This window comes from Aphelocoma coerulescens, chromosome 9, assembly GCF_041296385.1.
Source record: "Aphelocoma coerulescens isolate FSJ_1873_10779 chromosome 9, UR_Acoe_1.0, whole genome shotgun sequence".
Classification (NCBI taxonomy): domain Eukaryota; kingdom Metazoa; phylum Chordata; class Aves; order Passeriformes; family Corvidae; genus Aphelocoma; species Aphelocoma coerulescens.
The window spans coordinates 25,705,868-25,724,706 of NC_091023.1; the positions used below are offsets into that span (position 1 = coordinate 25,705,868).

An 18,839-nucleotide genomic window follows, 5' to 3' on the forward strand; every position below is an offset into this window, starting at 1 on the left:
TGTTTTATGTGGTACTGAGGGGTAATGGGGACCAGATGCCGGCGTGGATGGAAAAGCTCATTGCTCCCCTGCAGCGCTCACCCCTGCTCCGGCCTGATAAATTCCAGCATTCCATCGGCCAGAGCCTGATTGGGAACAGATGGGCCCTGGGTCCTTCAGCGGGATCACAGAGCTGGGGAGGCTCAGGGCAGCGTTTCCGGGGAGCAGCGCTGCTCTGCTGGGACACAGCAAACGTGAGCTGGCATTTCTTCCACCAGGACTGGCATTCCAAACGCATCCCAGAGGTGAGGGAGGCAGTGGCAACGGGAGTGCCACCACTCAGGATGGGCATCGTGCTCCTGATCCACGTTGTCAGACCGTGGAGAGATCCCAGTGCCACAGGGAGGGTGTTGGGAACGTGACCAGCTCTTCCGTGGCTGCCCTCACACACCTGTGACACATCCTGGGAGCTTCACACTGCCCTGGGAGCACCCCTGGGAACTGGCTGCTCTCCAGGTGGGCTTTACCTGGCAGCTGGGACACTCCTGATGGGTGGTGGCATCAACAAGAGGACTTGGACTTGGATGGGGCTTGGAGCAACCTGGTCTAGAGGAAGGAAGCGGGGTAGAACAGGATGAGCTTTAGGGACCGTCCAACCCAGTCAGTGATTCTGTGATGATTTTATGACTTCTGAGCCTCTGGACTTGCCCCTTGGATGTTCAGTCTGTGCTGAGTGCCTCGTTGTTGCTGTCCACCCCCCGTTACAGCCCTGTCTTCTCCGTTAGTGTTGGTGTAACTCACTGGAGGTGAAAACTTTGGACTGAGTTTTGCCCTGCACACAAAGTCAGTAGTGTTAAAAACAATATAAAGCAGCATTTCTTGAAGCTGCTTGCATTAAAAGTTGCCCTCTCCTCCCATAAATGTATTTATTGTTTGCATACTTTTTGTAACCCAAACTGAAGGGGTCAGGCAAAGGAAACTGAGGAAGCTGAAAAAGCTTAAACCCAAAATTTAAAAAGTTGCATCCATTTCCTATTGGTTCCATGTTTATGTGTGGGTTTGATTCTATTTGGGAAATTTATGAGCATACTTTTACTCCTATTAACAGATTTCATTTAATAGTAAAGGATTACTGATGTAAATCAAATAATGCATGAATTGTTCCCAGAGCCAGTGACTCTGTACCCTCCTGGTTTAGCCCAGCATGTTGAGCTGGAATAAGTAACAATTAACAGCTCTACTGACATTCTTCTGGTTATATTTTGTTCCTTCTCCCCAGGCACAGCCACTCGGTTGTGAACTTTAAAATTGCAGCATATATTCCCTTGTTTCCTGCAGGAGAAACAAGTTGTTGTTTATCCTTTGCTGGAAGGCAGAGACTTGCCAAGGGATGGGCTGAGAAATGTTCCTTCCCTGGAGGAACGTTTCCTTGGGGTCTCAATCAGTCCTCTGGGGCTTTTGGTGACTGTGTGGGGTGGGTTTGTGGTGCTGTTCACATGTTCTCATGCTTTAAAATCCTTTCCTTGTGGTGCTTGGCCTCTCCTGCCAAGCCAAGCCAGGCTGAGGAAGGAGGAGAACTCGGCAGATAATGAAAGGACAGGGGAAAAGGGGTCTTAAACTGCCAGAGGACAGGGATGGATGGGATATTGGGAAGGAATTGTTCCCTGGCAGGGTGGGCAGGCCCTGGCACAGGGTGCCCAGAGCAGCTGTGGCTGCCCCTGGATCCCTGGCAGTGCCCAAGGCCAGGCTGGACATTGGGGCTGGGAGCAGCCTGGGGCAGTGGAAGGTGTCCCTGCCCATGGCAGGGGTGAAAGGAGGTGATCTTTAAGGTCCCTTCCAAGCCAAGCCACTCCATGATTCCATGATTCACTGACATTGGAATAACTGATATTCCCTGTTATAAATGGAACCTGGTAATTCATTGCAAGCTGCTGAAAAATGCACGTAGCAAACGCAGGCTTCTTATCAGCCAGTGCCAAATTCAGCACATCAAACACAGCACAAAGGCCCTGAGTAATGGCTCAGCTCATTCCAGAGGCTGGGAGATTGTCTGGGAAGGAGCTTTCTGCAGGGGGTAGTGACAAAAGAATGCTGCAGTTTTCCAGGACCGTTCTGCTCAGCCAGCAAGGACTCTGGTCTAGAGCTGTGTTGATTTTGGCACGTGCCCTCAGCCTCCCTGTGCTCCTCAGTGGCACCCACAAAACCTTGCTCAGCACTTCCTCAGGAGTTCCTGTCTCTCCATAGATCCTTTTTTCATTTTTCAGCCTGCAGCATTCAGGAATGTCCTTCACAGCCCATCAAACATGATCCTACCTGGGTGCCTTTTCTCAGCTGCTCCCCCGGGGCTGGAGCTCTGCCCCTTCTGCTCCCAGGTTTCTTGTCAATCCATATGTTTGGAACTGGAAGAATACTGGCTGTGTTCCAGGGAAGAGGAAGGATGGACTGCCTGCTCCTCTTCACCAGGGTTTAGGGTCACTTTTAGCCAAGAGCCATTTCCCATCGTGAAACATCAGCTTTTCACACACATGGCCCAAGGCCAAGCCTCGATTTCTGGTTGAGTGCATCGAGTGGAGGACTTTTGGCATCTGTGAGGGGTCTGCAGTGTGGAACAGCATCTGTCAACAGCCTCCTTGGAAACATCGTTGTGTGCTTTCACGTGCCCCAGGACTTAGGGTGGCTCTAATGAACCCCTTTGGCTTCCCAAACTCCTCTGTTATATTGAACATGAGCACTGGCAGGTTTGGGTAAGAACCAGTAGGTTTGGGTAGTTCAGCTCAAGTTTTCCCCATAGCCAGTAGTCCAAGGGTGTGGATTTTATGCCATGAATCCAAGAGAAGAGGATTTTATGCCATGGATCCAAGAGCAGTGGATTTATGCCCCGTTTTTTCCTGCTGGGGTGAGCGTGTTGCCCATGGCCGTGGTGGGAGAGCGCAGTGGGGAGGTCGACACGGGCCAGCTGTGCAGGGATGTGACTCAGTCTCGTGCTGTCCTGGTGAGTCACCGTGGGGAGAAGGGGGAAGGAATAAAATGCTCCAAGAAAATCTCCAAACTGGAAAAATGAGCTGTGGCTTTTGAGAAAACGTGACTAAGTGGAGACGGTTTCTGGATCTCCTGAGGAGGAGAGGCTGAGAGCAGAGGCAGCCTGTGTATCCAACAGCAGACCAGCTAGAAATGCTTGCTTTTGACATTTTTCATCTTATCAAGACGTGACCGCATAGGAGGGAAATGTAATAAATGCAGGATTTCACCTGGAAGTGCAACATGTGAGGAAGGAGTTTACCTGAGGTACAAAAGGAGGCACTGCCAGAACAAAGTGTCAGCGGTCAGATTGTCACTGAAAATGCAGGAAACCTAAAAGTGGGCTGTTGGAATCTGCCAGAAATGCTACAGAGAGGCCAGATGGCTCTGAGGCTGTGAGGCTGGGAGCAAACCCTCCAGAAGCTGGCAAGGGGAAACCATTTTATCATCCTTTGACAAAGCTGTTTGAGTTTGCTGAGGAAATGGCTTCACATTGAGAGAGGGCAGGGATAGATGGGATATTGGGAAGGAATTCCTCCCTGTGAGGGTGGGCAGGCCCTGGCACAGGGTGCCCAGAGCAGCTGTGGCTGCCCCTGGATCCCTGGCAGTGCCCAAGGCCAGGCTGGACACTGGGGCTGGGAGCAGCCTGGGACAGTGGGAGGTGTCCCTGCCCATGGCAGGGGTGGCACTGGATGGGCTTTAAGGCCCCTTCCAACCCAAACCATTCCATGATCTATAATATTCAGCAAAAGCAGAATTGTGCATCTCAAGGCTTCATTTCCAGTTAAAACCATCACCTCAGCAGGGATCCCACAGGTGTCAGCCCCTCGTGGCTGGGGCCTGACAGGGCAGGGGTTTTCCAACAAACCCTTTAAATAAGGATAAGGGACGCACAGTTTTGATGGATCTGATGGTTTGATATCCCAAACACACGAGAAAGCACAAAGACAATGAGCAGCCTGGCTGGACTGTGCTGCCCCTCGTGCATTTGGCAGTAAAGGGTTACTGGGGAAGATCTGAAGCACTGACCACTGAATTTCTCTCCTCCTATAAGGGTGCAGACACATCAGTGCCCTGCTGACCTGCAGGAGTGTCCCAGACCCCCAGAGTGGGAATGGTTGCCCCCGGGGCTCTGGCACCCCAGTCCTGGGCACTGAGTTTTCTCTCTGGTTTGTAGCTGATTTGAACATTCCATGTATTTCCTTGCAGACACTGTTCAGAGTTGTGTGGCAAAGCTGTTCTTCAGCTGTCCCCTGAAGGGCCACTACTGCCTGTACAGCAAATCCAGCTTCACCCTGGTGAGCCAGCAGCCTCTGCTCTGGATCCACATCATGTTCCTGTTCCAGCAGGTGAGGGGGACACAAACCAGGGCCACCTCTGGGCTGTGCATGTGGCTCTTGGAAAAGAATGTTTCATGGTTAAACTCATTAAATACACCTCTAATTCTCAGTGATTTGTGACCCTTGCAGCCCCTCAGGAAGTCGCTCGATGGGGCTGAAGTTATTTTCTGCTTTATAAGTTTTTATATTTCTGGTAAATGCCCCAAATTCAAACTGGCTCAGGAGATTACAAAGTCTTGGGATAAAAAAGTGGGACCAAACCATGTTGTCCTCATTCAGGCAAAACTTCCAGGAAGTGCCAGGTGCCTTGGAAGCAGCCAGGAGTTGGCAGTGGATTTTAGGGGAACAGCACCAACCCCGAGGCTGCAGGAGGAGGGTGGAGGGGCAGAACCCACTGGGGTTTTTCCTGCAGAAGTTTGGACTGAGCAGGATTTGTAAATCTGCATGTGTGGCATTTCCTAACAGGTTACAAATAGTGTGAAACTAAGAGAGAACCCCACAGTCACATTTCAGGATGAAACAGGTGGGTTTGAGTTAAAACACCGTGTTCAGTTTCTTAACACATGTGGGCCTTTCACTGCAGTTCATCCCATCCTAAGGCAGCCTTGGAAACACCCAGGATTTATCCAGAATGCAACACAGGGAGGGATGCTGTGGATGTAAGAGCCTGAATCACTCTTCCCTGTGTGTGTTCCTAGAAATAAATACTTATCAAGAACACTGGCCAGGTAATTAAAAAAATATTAATGGAGAGTCCTACTATGTTTCAAAACCCTTGGATGGAAACTGGGAAATGATTAGTGCAGGACAGCAGGATTAGGCTTGATGGGTTTGCTCAGAAAGAGGAGACAGAAAGTCCATCCAGGAATCCCACGTTCAAAGGACATTGCCCATATTGTGAAATCAAATAGTTGTAGTATGGAAAATCAGATTTGTTTGCGCACTCTTAGCTTGGCTCCTGCATGCAAATGCATTCTTTAATTGAAAGATCACATAGGAGATACAGGGGAGGCAGAAATGTTCTCTCAGCCACAGTGTTCCTGTACCACTGACTTGTGAGCAGTTGATGCAACAAAGAACTTGGTGCTGTTGAAATACCAGGATCATTCACGGAGGTGGAAGGTTGGATCCTCATTGTCCTTTGGCTCAGGGAGCTCTGGGGGTGACAGCACCCACCCCAACTAGGTGTCATCTTGTCCTGCCAGTGTCCAGGTGCTGAAACCTCCTGTACTCTGTGGTGAGAGTGTCCTGGGGAGTTCTCCCTCCTGTATTTCATCCCACTCTCTGTCCAGCACAGTCACAAACTCTGCTCTTGCTGCACAAGGACCGAGAGCTGAAGGAGCTCCCAACAAACTCACACAAACCCACAGGGGGGTGAAGCATCTCCCCCCTCTGGCTGGGAATGCCAGGTTTTCCCAGGGGGATGCACCTCACCCAGGCTGGTTCACAGGGGCCAGTGCTGCTCTCGTGGTGATAAATTAACATTTCACTACAACCCCAGGTTGTGTATGGTCATCAGAGGGCAATCCTCGGTGAGCCACAGACCTCAGAGACGTGGGATGTGCAATAAACTTCAAAAACCCCAAGGGAAATGAGATATTGTGTGCTGTATCCAGTTGTGAGCCTATTGATCCATCGGAGCTCCTCACGGAGAGCTGGCCTAACCCCTGGCTGTTCTCATGGCTGTCCCCCTGGGAGAACAAGATGCTCTCTGGTAATGGCCAAGTGAAAAAAATGCCTGAAATAATTTTCAACGTTTCCTTCAGAGCCTGTTTGCAGAACCTTTGTCCATACAAAGCGACTCAGTGCAAGTCCTCAAGGCCCTGTGGGAGAAGACACAGCTCAAGGGGACTCACAGCTTTGAGACTGCCATGATCCAGTCCACGTTCCCGCACCAAAAGGTAAGGGCTCCTTTTCCTCACAAATGAAAATAGGAGAAGGACTTTGCCCTGCATTTTGGAACCTTTGCAATGAAAAACCAGGGATGCTGCACGTGGGTTTTTTCCTGCTCACAGTCTCAAGCTCTAGACTCAGCTTAGCTGCTGCTGTGGGGTGTTGGGCAGCCCTTGGAAGTTCACCTAGTGAGACACAGCCCTGGATTTTATGGAACTGTCTGTCTGCACATGTGCCATTAGTCACCCCCATGAGCTGAAGGGATTACAGCCCAAAGCTCTTTACTGTCCCCAGGATTTCAGTGAATGCTGTTTCCAGGCTATTAATCAGCTTCCTTGGAAAAGGCCGCTGTAGGATTGGGAAACAAGCATCTCTTTATTCCTGAGCATCTCCATCCAGCTCCGTTGGATGAAATGAGTTGTCAGACATGATTTTAAAACCCTCTTACTTGGAATATTGTGGGCATGGAGATGTCTGGTGGAATAAGATTAAATTACCAAGTTTATGGCTGATTTAAAACCAGAGTTTTGTTAGGAACACCTTCTGAACTCCCAGGATAATGTGGTGATGAAGTGGGAACCCTTCCTGGGGCTCACAGGGGCAGGGGACCCCCACATCTGAGAGCAGCTTTGGGGCCAGTTTTACTGACACACAGAGGAGCTGTGCTAAGGATTTGAGCTGCTGTTGAACACCAGGCCTGGCTCATCCAGAGGCATTAGAGCAGCTTTGCTGCTCAGCACGGGCTTAACTTGAGCTGCTGCCAAGCTCCACTCATCCAAAGTCAGAGCTGGTGCAGCATGAAGAGTTTGGGGGGAATAAGGAGCTTAGGGCAGAGGATTCCTCCACAGACAGATGGGATGAGGGGCACCAGGCACACACAGCCTGCAGGACAGCCCAGCACCCTCCAACAGGATTTGTCTGCAGCGGGTACATAAGCCTGGCAGTGCTCAGATACGGGAGTCTGGCCTGTTCTGGGAACTTCCATCGCTCCATGACAGTATCCCAGAGTTCCCAAAATAGCAGAGCTGGAAGGGAGATCCTGATCTCTGCTGGGCTGGGGAATCCAGCAGGGATTGGAGCCGGGGAGCTCCAGGAGCTGCGGCTGCCCAACAGCCCTGGGAGGCTGAGGACAGTGGGACAGCTGGAACACACCCAACCTGCTCAGAGACTGCAGGGTCCAGTCCTGGCTGTTTGCTGCGGGATTTACTTTCTGTTTTGGTTTTGTTCATGAATACAGAACCAGAGTTTGTTCTGGTTTTGTTTACTACTAAGAACCCAAGTTTGTTTCTAGTGCAATTTCCATTCAGTTTTCTGGGAGTGAGGACTAGGACTGCCATAAGGAAGCTTTTGCATTTCAAAAAAATCTGCCTGGAACATTTCCTGCATGACCTGGTCCTTGCTTTCCTCAGCTTCTGCCATAATGGGAATTTGTCGTCTCAGAAGTTCTTCCCATTGCTAACAGGACTTCAAATATTGTGAATTATTGGACAAAATTATTGTATCTGTTAATGTTATTCCAGGAAGCAAAACTCTGAGGGTGTGGTTGCTTCATTAAGCACAGCACTTTTAATTTTAAATGGTTTGAAACATGTTGATGCAAATGCAGCATCAACATTGTCTGCTGTATTTGATACTCAGTTTTATGCATTTTCTAGCAGAGTCTGAAATGCTTTATCAGGGTGGGATGGGATATTGAGAAGGAATTGCTCCCTGTGAGGGTGGGCAGGCCCTGGCACAGGGTGCCCAGAGCAGCTGTGGCTGCCCCTGGATCCCTGGCAGTGCCCAAGGCCAGGCTGGACACTGGGGCTGGGAGCAGCCTGGGACAGTGGAAGGTGATAAACTTTTTTCCAATACAGATTCTAAAGCATTTTTCAAACCTGGAGAATAATGTTTGACATCAGTGCTCTACTCCAGACTGATTTCTGAGCAGTATCCTCAGACATGCAGCACTGTGGTGATCCCTGAGCCAGCCAGGAGCTGCAGGAGGAGCTGGCTCCCACAGAGCACGCTGTGTTTCACTGGGCAGCCCCTTCATGCCACAGAAAACATTTATTCAACACGGCTCAAGACGTGCCAGGAGCAAAGCACTTCCAGATGTGCATCCTCCCAGGTTTCCACCGGGTTCTCCACAGCTCCTTATCAAAGTCCCGTCTGTGCCTGGGCTGGGCTGGGCTGTGCTGGCTCCCCTGTGGCAGTGCTGAGATGGTGACTGCTTTAGGAGCCCCCCGTGATGCCCTCAGAGCCCCTTTGTTGCTCAGCCTTGCAAGAGCAGAATGAACACTTTGGAGCCGTGGGCTGCTCTGTTCCCCCCTTTCCCTGTGGCTGCCTTGGTTCACGTGGCACAAGGAAGGGCCACGCTGGCACAATGGACTCGAGGTTTTCAAGGTGATGGAGCAAGGGGGTGAGATAAATCTCTCCTCTCCAATTAGGCTTTCCCCCAGGCTTCCCCTCCTGAAATAAGTGGTCCCTTGCAGATTATTTCAAGCATGCTCGAGTGCAGAGTGGAACAGGCACATTTCTGCACTGATATTTCAGTGGCATTTGCTCTCTTTCAGGCTGGAGTTGGCTCCTTGCAACCATCAGCAGATTTTTTCACGGGATGGGGAAGCTCCCAGGCTTTGTGTGCAGCCTCATCCCTGTGTCCTGTAATGTCCTGCCCAGGCCAGGGACTGCAGTGCCATTGTTTTTCCCATCTTATGTCCCTCAGGGTGCCGTAGCAGGAGCTGGGGGCAGGACAAGCCACTGACCGTGCTGTGCTGCCTCTCCTTCAGTACAGCTGCTCTGGAAAGGCTGGAATCTGCATCCCTCCACAGCCTTGTGCAGTGTGATGGACTAAGAGCCCTGGCAGGGGACGGTGTCTCCCCCCTGACTGCGTAAATCCGTGTTTTCCTTGGACTGCAGGGCAGTGTTCAGCTCTGTGAGACCCCACAGCAGTACACGGGAGGGGTTCTGGGGGCTGGCAGTGTCCCTCCCCGAGTGAGGGACTTGGCTGCTGTTACTGAACACCGAGGTTTGTTTAGGTGTGAGATCACAGTCTGGTGTTACATCAAATCACGGCCTTTAAAACACCCTGAGCTTTGCAGTGGCGTGAATGACCTCACAGTGAGAATCCTCTGCCTTTCCCGTACTCAGGGGTGTTCCTTTGAGCAAGCCAGGCGTTTGTCTGGGGGTACACAGTGCCACTGCCCTGGCTCGTCACTCTGCTCTGGTGGGGATCCCGTGGGGCAGCAGGGAGTCAGCAGAGACCCTTCTGGGGCACTGAAACATCCCTGGGGGAGGGTTGGGGTGATGGAACCATGGAGTCACTTGGTTGGAAAAGCCCTCCCAGACCATCGAGTCCAACCATTCCCCAGCACTGCCAAGGCCACCACTGACCATGTCCCCAAGTGCCACATCCACACATCCCTCCTGTGACTCCACCACTGCCCTGGGCAGGCCTTGCCATGAATAAATTTTCCCGATACCCAACCTGAACCTCCCCTGGCAGAACTTGGAGCCATTTCACCTTGTCCTGTCATTTATTGCTTGGAAGAAGAGCCCAACCCCCCCCAGCTGCCCCCTCCTGTCAGGGACTTGTGCAGAGCCACAAGGTCCCCCCTGAGCCTCCTTTGCTCCAGGCTGAGCCCCTTTCCCAGCTCCCTTGGTCTCTCCTCATCACACTCATGCTCCAAGGTGGTTCAGCTGCTGGAAAACAGGCCTGGCTGCTGACAGCGGCGTGGAAGAGGAGAAACAAATCCCAGACCATCCCCTGCCTCCCTAATCCATTATTTATGGCTCAGCTGCTGCTGCTGGTGGAGAGACAGACCCGTCCTGCCCAGCACATTGATTGCCCTGGCAGTTGTCCCTCTGCAGGAGATGTGGGAAGGAGCCTCTGTATCCCTCTGGATTTGGGGCTCCGAGCAGGTGGCTGAGCAGTGCTTCACCTCACGAGTTTGGTTTCTCTCCTCCTGTCCCAGGACCTGGAGAACATTCAGATGCACCTGGAGGAGGTGAGGTTCTTTGACTTATTCGGGTACAGCGAGGAGGCAGGAGCCTGGCAGTGCTTCATGTGCAACAACCCCGAGAAGGCAACAGGTACAGGGCTCCTGCCTCTGTCACGGGTGGGCTGGAATGGATGGGGTGAAGCTCACAGGTCATGCTGGGTGTCTCGTTATGGTGGGGAAAGGAGAAACCAAACTTTCCAGTGTCTGTTTTAATTGGAATTCTCCATTAAACTCATCTTCAGTGAGAGTCAGGCCCAAACCTGACTTGGTGTGTGCTTAGAGGGACACAACCCCAAATGTGCACCATCCCTGACCCCTGGCGAGTGGGAGGGCTCTGCACCCACCCTGCAGTGTCCAGATAAAGGAGTTGCATCTCCTGGACCACATCCCAGGTCCTCAGGAGCCCGCCCAGGTGCCACAAGTCAGGGGATGTTGGCATAGAAACAACACCTGGTTGCTGCCATCTTCACTCTCAGAATTATTTGCTTTAATATAATTTAATCACAGTGCCCATCTCCTTAGGGACATGGTGATTAAGTGTTTTTAAGGCATAATGCTTCAGCTGTATTGGAAAACAGGGTGAGAGGGAAATAGGAAAAAATAACTTTTTTCCCAGGTGAAATATCCTGGTGCCCTGCTTTTGAAGCTTTCTGGCACCCCTGTGTTTCAGATCAGTGCCCTGGCAGGCAGGGGAATGTCTTGTTCTTAGATGCTTTCTGCCATTCTGTAAAAGTCTGACCAATCCTGGCCAAGAATTTTGGCTATTTTGGCCAGGTTTTTGAATAATTGGCTGTTTCAGCTGTTTATTTTAACAGTTAGTGTCTCTCTGGACTGCATCTATCCCAAAGTCTTGCAGGAGTGGCCCAGCTGCTGCTGCAGGCCAGGCTGCCCCTGCTCATTCCATGAGGGTTTGGGCATCTCCTGCCTCCCCAGCTGCCATGGGACTCCAGGGCCAGAAAAGGAATCTTGCTCTGAGTTAGAGCTTCACCTCCACAGTGGTCTCAGCGTGGTTTGTCCATCATATCAGTGCTGTCGAGCTATGAGGAAAACGAGTCTCTTGCTTAAAATGTCAAAGCTTAATGAAATCACTTTGGTCTGAATTTCCAAAGACATTGAACCAGTCCAGCCTTGCCTCCCTATTGCTCTCCTGGCTGTGACTGTCCTTTTCATGAGCAATTGCTCTCTTTGTCTCAGTTTAAAAGGATTCTTGTAAGGCTCATTGTGAGTATCATGATTTGCTTCTGAGCTCCAAAGGCCTTTAGAAAATCAAGCAAATAAAGTCCTCGAATGGATCACGTGGAAGCTGAGGAAAGGAACGTGGAAGAGGGAGCTCAGTGGAATAAAAATTTGCAGAGAATGACAACTCCACCTTTGTATTGGTGATGCAGAGCTGTGGCAGCTGGGAAGGCTCACGGCAGAGTGGGAGACCCTGAAGGGTTTCTCTGGGTTTGTAAGATCTGACACAAGAAAGGATTTGGGGGTCTCCTTGGATTGGCAGGGAATTTAAAGGCTGTGAAACATCTTTTATTTTCATTCCGGAGTGGGAAAGACCCTTTGAAATGTGAAATACTTTTGAGAGACAAGAAAGCAATTTCTTCCTCTCAGCAATGCTGTTTAGCAACCAAATTCCTGTTGAAGAAGGAATTCAGAGGCAAATTCTTTTTCTATTATTGTCTGCTGGGTTTGGTTCATGTGGGGTTTTGTTGCATTTTTTGGATGTCGTGTTGCAATTTGCCATTTATTCTCCAGACTTGGGCAAACACGGCCTTAAAGCCCTGACCTGGCCTTGGGATGGAATTCCCAGAGGAGCTGTGGCTGCCCCTGGATCCCTGGCAGTGCCCAAGGCCAGGTTGGACATCGGGGCTTGGAGCAGCCTGGGACAGTGGAAGGTGTCCCTGCCCATGGCAGGGGGTGGGATGAGATATTTAAGGTCCCTCTCAGCACAGACCATTCCATGATTCTGTGATGAATGATTCCTGTTTGGCTGTAGCTGGGAGGGTTTTTGGAGCTGGAAGCTGATCCTGTGTGGAAAGAACCAGTTAGGCTGAAGCAAAGTGGTTGATGCACCCACGGTGACAATTAGAGAAAGTTTGGCTCTTTCTCAGGCATTCTTCTGGTTCCAGAGCATGTCTTGTACAACCACACTTTTCCAGCAGTGCTGTTAAATCACCCTGAATTGGCTTTTCCTGCCACTGAGGAGGAGCATTCCCACAAATCCTGCTCAGCTGCCCACACACACGTAGGTGCCCTGGTCTCCGAGGGAGCAACACCAGCTCACTCCGTCGTGTGTTCCAATCGTGGCCATTCCAGCACAGCCACGAGGCATCTGGAATGCTGGAAAATGCGAGGACTCCTCCTGTTGGGACAATCTAATCTGGCTGTTGGGAGCCCCATTCCGACACAACCCCCTGCACTGAGAGCTGGGCTTCACCAGCTCTTGCACAAAACATTCCGCAAAACCACCGGAGAGCTGGCGAGGGAATCACAGCTCATTCCCCCTCTGGAAGCTCACAGAGGCAAGGCAGGGATCCCTGGGGGCTGCACAGGGGGAATCACAGCTCATTCCCCCTCTGGAAGCTCACAGAGGCAAGGCAGGGATCCCTGGGGGCTGCACAGGGGGAATTGCAGCTCATTCCCCCTCTGGAAGCTCACAGAGGCAAGGCAGGGATCCCTGGGGGCTGCACAGGGGGAATCACAGCTCATTCCCCCTCTGGAAGCTCACAGAGGCAAGGCAGGGATCCCTGGGGGCTGCACAGGGGGAATTGCAGCTCATTCCCCCTCTGGAAGCTCACAGAGGCAAGGCAGGGATCCCTGGGGGCTGCACAGGGGGAATCACAGCTCATTCCCCCTCTGGAAGCTCACAGAGGCAAGGCAGGGATCCCTGGGGGCTGCACAGGGGGAATTGCAGCTCATTCCCCCTCTGGAAGCTCACAGAGGCAAGGCAGGGATCCCCGGGAGATGCACAGGAGGAATCACAGCTCATTCCCCCTCTGGAAGCTCACAGAAGCAAGGCAGGGATCCCCGGGAGATGCACAGGAGGAATCACAGCTCATTCCCCCTCTGGAAGCTCACAGAGGCAAGGCAGGGATCCCTGGGGGCTGCACAGGAGGATTGCAGCTCATTCCCCCTCTGGAAGCTCACAGAGGCAAGGCAGGGATCCCCGGGAGATGCACAGGAGCCAGGGGCAAGGAGTCAGGATTTGGGAAAAACTGAGGGTGCTTGTGAACTCCTCTGGAAAACTGCAACTCCATGGAAAAGCCTACAGCACATTAACTTGGGAATACATTTATCTCCCTCCAGCAGTGCCGATTATCCGGGGAAATGAAGGAGCCCAGCTCTAATACTCACTGGAAGATCATAAAAGGTGGCATCCAGCGATGTTTTCTTTCCAGGTTTTCAGCAAAACCCAATGTGGTGATTAATGGAAGAGAGTGAATCCATATTCCCCGAGGTTAATTGCATTTATCTGCCACACATTCCATTCTTTCACGTTCATAGGAGTTTATTATCACTGAGATCATTCATGAATTCTTGTGGAGGATTTTATGTTTCATCAAATGCAAGATTTAAAGCTTTGGGTTTTATCTGCCTCAAGTTCATCTTGGAAGAGTTTGGAGGGTTTTCAACTTTTTATTCAGTACCCAACCTACTTAGAGCTGGATGTGTTGTAGTTCTGCAAAGAAAGCAAGATGGAAAATAGAAAATTCCAACAGACGCATCAACGGGAACTACTCAGGGTTAAGCAGGAGTTAAGCTATATTGAGATGATTTAAGAAAAAATGGATATTTCAAGACCTTTGGGTATTTCGTGACCTTTTCAAACTGAAAGAGGAGAGATTTAGATGGGATATTGGACAGGAATTGTTCCCCGTGAGGGTGGGCAGGGGCTGGGATGGAATTCCCAGAGCAGCTGTGGCTGCCCCTGGATCCCTGGCAGTGTCCCAGGCCAGGTTGGATGGGGCTGGGAGCAGCCTGGGACAGTGGGAGGTGTCCCTGCCCATGGCAGGGGTGGCACTGGGTGGGCTTTGAGGTCCCTCCAACCCAAAGCATTCCAGGATTCAATATTCCAGTAAATAACTTTTGATGATTAAGGAGATCACCCAGGAGACAGAGCCAGGCCCTTGTCAGCGCTGTGGGTGAGACACAAACTGGAGCAGGAGAGGTTCCCGTTCCCTACAAGGGAGAGCTTTCCCACCATGAGGATATCCAGCACTGGAACAGCTTGTCCAGAGATGATGTGGAGATTTTTCAAGTCCCCCATGGATAAATCCATGAGCAACCCAGTCTGATCCCGTGGGTGACCTTGCTTGGAGCAGGAGCTTGGAGGAGACACCCCTCGAGCTCTCTTCCAGCTGAGTTATTCTGGGATTCTGTGAAGTCAACCGCAAGGAAAACAAGCAGAAGGACTTAGAAAAATATTGGAAAAGAGCTCCATTCTTATCTTGCATGAATATCTCTCTCCTAATCAGCCCCTCAGACATGCTGGCATCGGATTCATTACAGCCACTCTGGAAGCTGCCATCAGAACTCCCCACAGGCTTCTTAGTGGATACCCAGGAGAAGTCCTCTCGTAGCCACTGGCTCCTTAAAGAGAGATCAACATTTCTTAGCAAATCCTGGGTTTGAAAGATTTTGGCCATAAAAACTCACTTTAGGCCAAAATTGCACATTCACTTCCTTTCTCATGTTGTGCCCCTGACCACAAACTATCTCGGTACCATCTGGCCCCTGAGCCTTTTGTGCTTTACCCCTCTTAGTTTGGTTAAAGCATGTTCCTACTGCTCTGGAGTGGGATTGAGGATGTTCCTGTGGGACCAGGAGCCAGGCAGAGAACAATATTTAACAAAATTGTGAAGTTTTTAGTAAGGGGGACACTAAAACGTGGCTCTGTCCCACTAAGGAGCGTGTGGGGAGAGGGTACAGCCCCAAGCCAGCTTCCTGGTGAATTTGTCCCCTTTTGCAGTGACAACATCCATACAGGAAGAAAGCAACCCTCTGCTTTACTCTGTCCCATGCCAGGTTGGGTGCTGTGACCCAGCACATCAGTGCTGGCACAAAAATGTGCAGAACAGTTGTGGGGTCAGGGCTGAAGTGGCTGCGTGGAGCAGAGCACAGCCCGCTCCTGTCGTGGAAATCCCAGCTGCAGTTCTCCCCCCCGTGCTGAGGCTTTGCCAACCCCCTTTTCATTCATCCATCTCCTTCCAAACACTCCCTATCTGCAGAGACAGGAATATTTACGGTCTTTCCTGAGGAAATTGCACGAGTCCACGCTGCACCCCCCACCAGCCCCGCTGCCAAGGAAAACAACGCTGGGGGAAGGACACATCCTTCATCTACAGCTGATGCTTTGTGCTGGCCTTGGTTTGCCCTCTTCCACACAGGAGGTGGGTGCCCAAAAAGCCATAAAGCCTTTGGCACTCCCTTGGGTGGCACTTGGGCACCCCGCTCACCTCCATCCTCATCGGCCTTTGGGCCCAGGAGCTGCAGAGCAGCAAAGGCTTTGAACCACGAGCGGGGCTGGATGGATGGGGAGGCTGAGGGACGGGAGAGCGGCCAGCCAGGGATGACTGCCCCTCTGACAGATGCTGGGATGGGCTCCAGGGCAAACATCCCATCCAAAAACATCCGTTCTCAGATTGCCTATGCCTCGCACTGCCCTCCAGTCTGTCTGGTCCTTTGCGTCCTGGCTGTCGGTGTGAAGATAGAAGAGAAAGGAAAAAGAGATCCCTAGGAGATGTCAGGGCTTAAACTGCCAGAGGGCAGGGTTAGATGGGACACTGGGAGGGAATTGTTCCCTGTGAGGATGGGCAGGCCCTGGCACAGGGTGCCCAGAGCAGCTGTGGCTGCCCCTGGATCCCTGGCAGTGCCCAAGGCCAGAAATGGTTATCACAGGGCTGAGGAACAACTGGGAGGTGTAGTGGTGGGGAGAAGTTTGGGATGGCTGAGGGAAAAGAGATGGAAGAGGGAGCTGTCAGCTCCATCTGCTTGGCCTCCCCAGCAGGACATGGCTGAGGGCTGAGCTGTCTTTGTGACGTGAGAGCTGAGTGCTGGAGATTGGGAAAATGAGGAAGGCAGAACAACCTTCCTGCAGCATGGCTCAAGCCTCTGGCTGGGGCAAAGGGAGGGCAGGACTAACCCTGGCCGTGTGTTCCCCTCCCCAGTTGTGAACCAGGACGGGCAGCCCCTGATCGAGGGCAAGCTGAAGGAGAAGCAGGTCCGCTGGAAGTTTATCAAGAGGTGGAAAACGCGCTACTTCACCCTGGCTGGCAACCAGCTGCTGTTCCGGAAGGGCAAATCCGTGAGTCACAGCCCACCAGCTGCACTGCTCCCTTTCCCTGCTTCCCAACACCACTCCCAGAGGCTTGTACCCCTCAGTTTTGCCCGTGGAAATTCTTCCACTCGCAAAGTGCATGGCAGGGGACAGCAAGGGACGTGACAGCCACAGCCAACGTGCTGCACAGGAGCTGTCACTGCTGCGTCCCCAACTTTCAGGGGGCTTAAAGCCCATCTCATTCCATCCCCTGGACATGGCAGGACACCTTCCACTATCCCACGTCGCTCCAAGCCCTGCCCAAGCTGGCCTGGGACACTCCCAAGAGCCCTCAGCTGTTTGTGTGGCTGGTGGGTGACTCCTGCCCCCGGTGAACTCTGCTCTGTCCCCTGTGTTCCAGAAGGACGACCCCGACGAGTGCCCCATCGAGCTGAGCAAAGTGCAGAGCGTCAAAGTGGTGGCAAAGAAGCGGCGGGACCGGAGCTTGCCCCGGGCCTTCGAGATCTTCACGGACAGCAGGAGCTACGTGTTCAAAGCCAAGGACGAGAAGAACGCCGAGGAGTGGCTGCAGTGCCTCAACGTGGCCGTGGCACAGGCCCGCGAGCGCCAGAGCCACGAGGCCACCACCTACCTGTAACCTCCACCTGTCTGTACCCACCTACCTGTACCCACCACCTGTACCCACCACCTACCTGTACCCACCACCTACTGCCTGTAACCTCCACCTGCCTGTACCCACCTACCTGTACCCACCACCTACCTGTAACCTCCACCTGTCTGTACCCACCTACCTGTACCCACCACCTACCTGTAACCTCCACCTGTCTGTACCCACCTACCTGTACCCACCACCTACCTGTAACCTCCACCTGTCTGTACCCACCTACCTGTACCCACCTACCTGTACCCACCACCTACCTGTACCCACCACCTACTGCCTGTAACCTCCACCTGCCTGTACCCACCTACCTGTACCCACCACCTACCTGTAACCTCCACCTGTCTGTACCCACCTACCTGTACCCACCACCTGTACCCACCACCTACCTGTACCCACCACCTACTGCCTGTAACCTCCACCTGCCTGTACCCACCACCTGTACCCACCACCTGCCTGCAGCCTTGGGGCCACCAAACCACACCTGCGTGGCACCACGAGATGGCCACAAGGCCACCCCCAGACCCTGTGGCCCCAGGAGCTGTGGGACAGCCACAGGGAGCAGGGAGAGCAGCCTGCAGAGCCAGAGGGCCGGCAGGGCAAGGATGCCTCCGGGCACCCAGTGCCACAGGGAGCGCGCCCTGGCACGGGGACACTGCCCGGTGCAGGAGCAGCTGCCACATTTCCGGCAGAAATCCAGGGGTTTTTCTTCAGTCTGGTGGCCTGAGAGCCAGGGAACGTGGTTAGAAAGCCAACCCCTCGGCCTGAGGTGCACCAGGTCTCTGACACTGCCAAGAGAATTCCAGGAATGAGGACTTTCTGCTTTCCTCAAACACTTTGATGTAAAAAGTTAATTTTCCTTATTTAATCCCAGTGGACTTTATCATTTTATTGTTTCTATGTGTCCATGCTGCTGCTTTCAGGTTTAAATTGGGCAATTTGAAAGATTTTTGTACAGCTGGAAAATAATTTTAAATATTTAACTGGTTTGATTTCCCCTCTTTTTCCTGCTTTTGCTCTACTTTGTAACTGAATGTAATTTTTAAATTTTCCTTTTCTTTTTAAATTCTCTTCTCTATTCCATAACTTTTCAAAATTTCTGCAAATCTGGAAAATTCCCAGTTTGTTTGATTTTCTTTGTTACTTTCAAATGATTCCAAAGTGGAGGAAGCGCTGTAGAAGAGACTGAAAGGAAAAGAGGGGGGGGAAAAGGAAGGAGAAGTCTGCAAGCGAAGAAATGAGCTCAGAGATCACTCAAAGCTGAGTAGAAATAAAATCGAAATTTTCCAACCTAGCAAAATGTATCCTTGGCAAAACATGGTTGCGGGAAATGTGGAAAAATGAGGAAAAAATGCTTTTTTCTTTACCTTCCACTGAGTGGATGCAGGTTTGGAACAGGGATGCTCCTGGCCTTACCCCAGTTTGCCTGTGGAGTGTGTGATGGGAGGATGGGCCTGAGGCTGGAAAAGGTGTGGAGGGAGTGGGATCTGAGGGATCTACCAGGGTGGTTTGGTTCCTGCTCCCTTGGTGAGGTTGCTCCACAGGTTTATGGCTCAAAGCTGGGAATCTTGTCCCATGAAATGCAAATGTTTGTCCTTGGAGTGGGATCCCTCACAAGCACTGAGTGTTCCTGGTGTTTGTCTCTGCGGCTGCCAGAGCTCTGTAATTTGTTATCCTGACAGGTAAGATGCCAATGT

The 18,839-nt window shown here is 51.8% G+C and overlaps 1 protein-coding gene across 13 annotated transcripts in view; it reads left to right on the plus strand.

Annotated features, from left to right (window-relative positions):
• VEPH1 (ventricular zone expressed PH domain containing 1) overlaps window positions 1–18,442 on the plus strand; it is a 62,142-nt gene extending 43,700 nt beyond the window's left edge. For 12 of the 13 annotated variants that reach the window (XM_069025060.1, XM_069025061.1, XM_069025066.1 and 9 more), the window contains 5 exons: window positions 4,207–4,346; window positions 6,104–6,238; window positions 10,187–10,304; window positions 16,375–16,511; window positions 16,885–18,442. In XM_069025060.1, the coding sequence (XP_068881161.1) occupies window positions 4,207–4,346; window positions 6,104–6,238; window positions 10,187–10,304; window positions 16,375–16,511; window positions 16,885–17,121 (767 nt within the window). In that variant the 3' untranslated portion in view covers window positions 17,122–18,442. The remainder of the gene's footprint in view (window positions 1–4,206; window positions 4,347–6,103; window positions 6,239–10,186; window positions 10,305–16,374; window positions 16,512–16,884) is intronic. The other variant, XM_069025070.1, reaches the window with a different exon arrangement.
• Window positions 18,443–18,839: the final 397 nt, after the last annotated feature.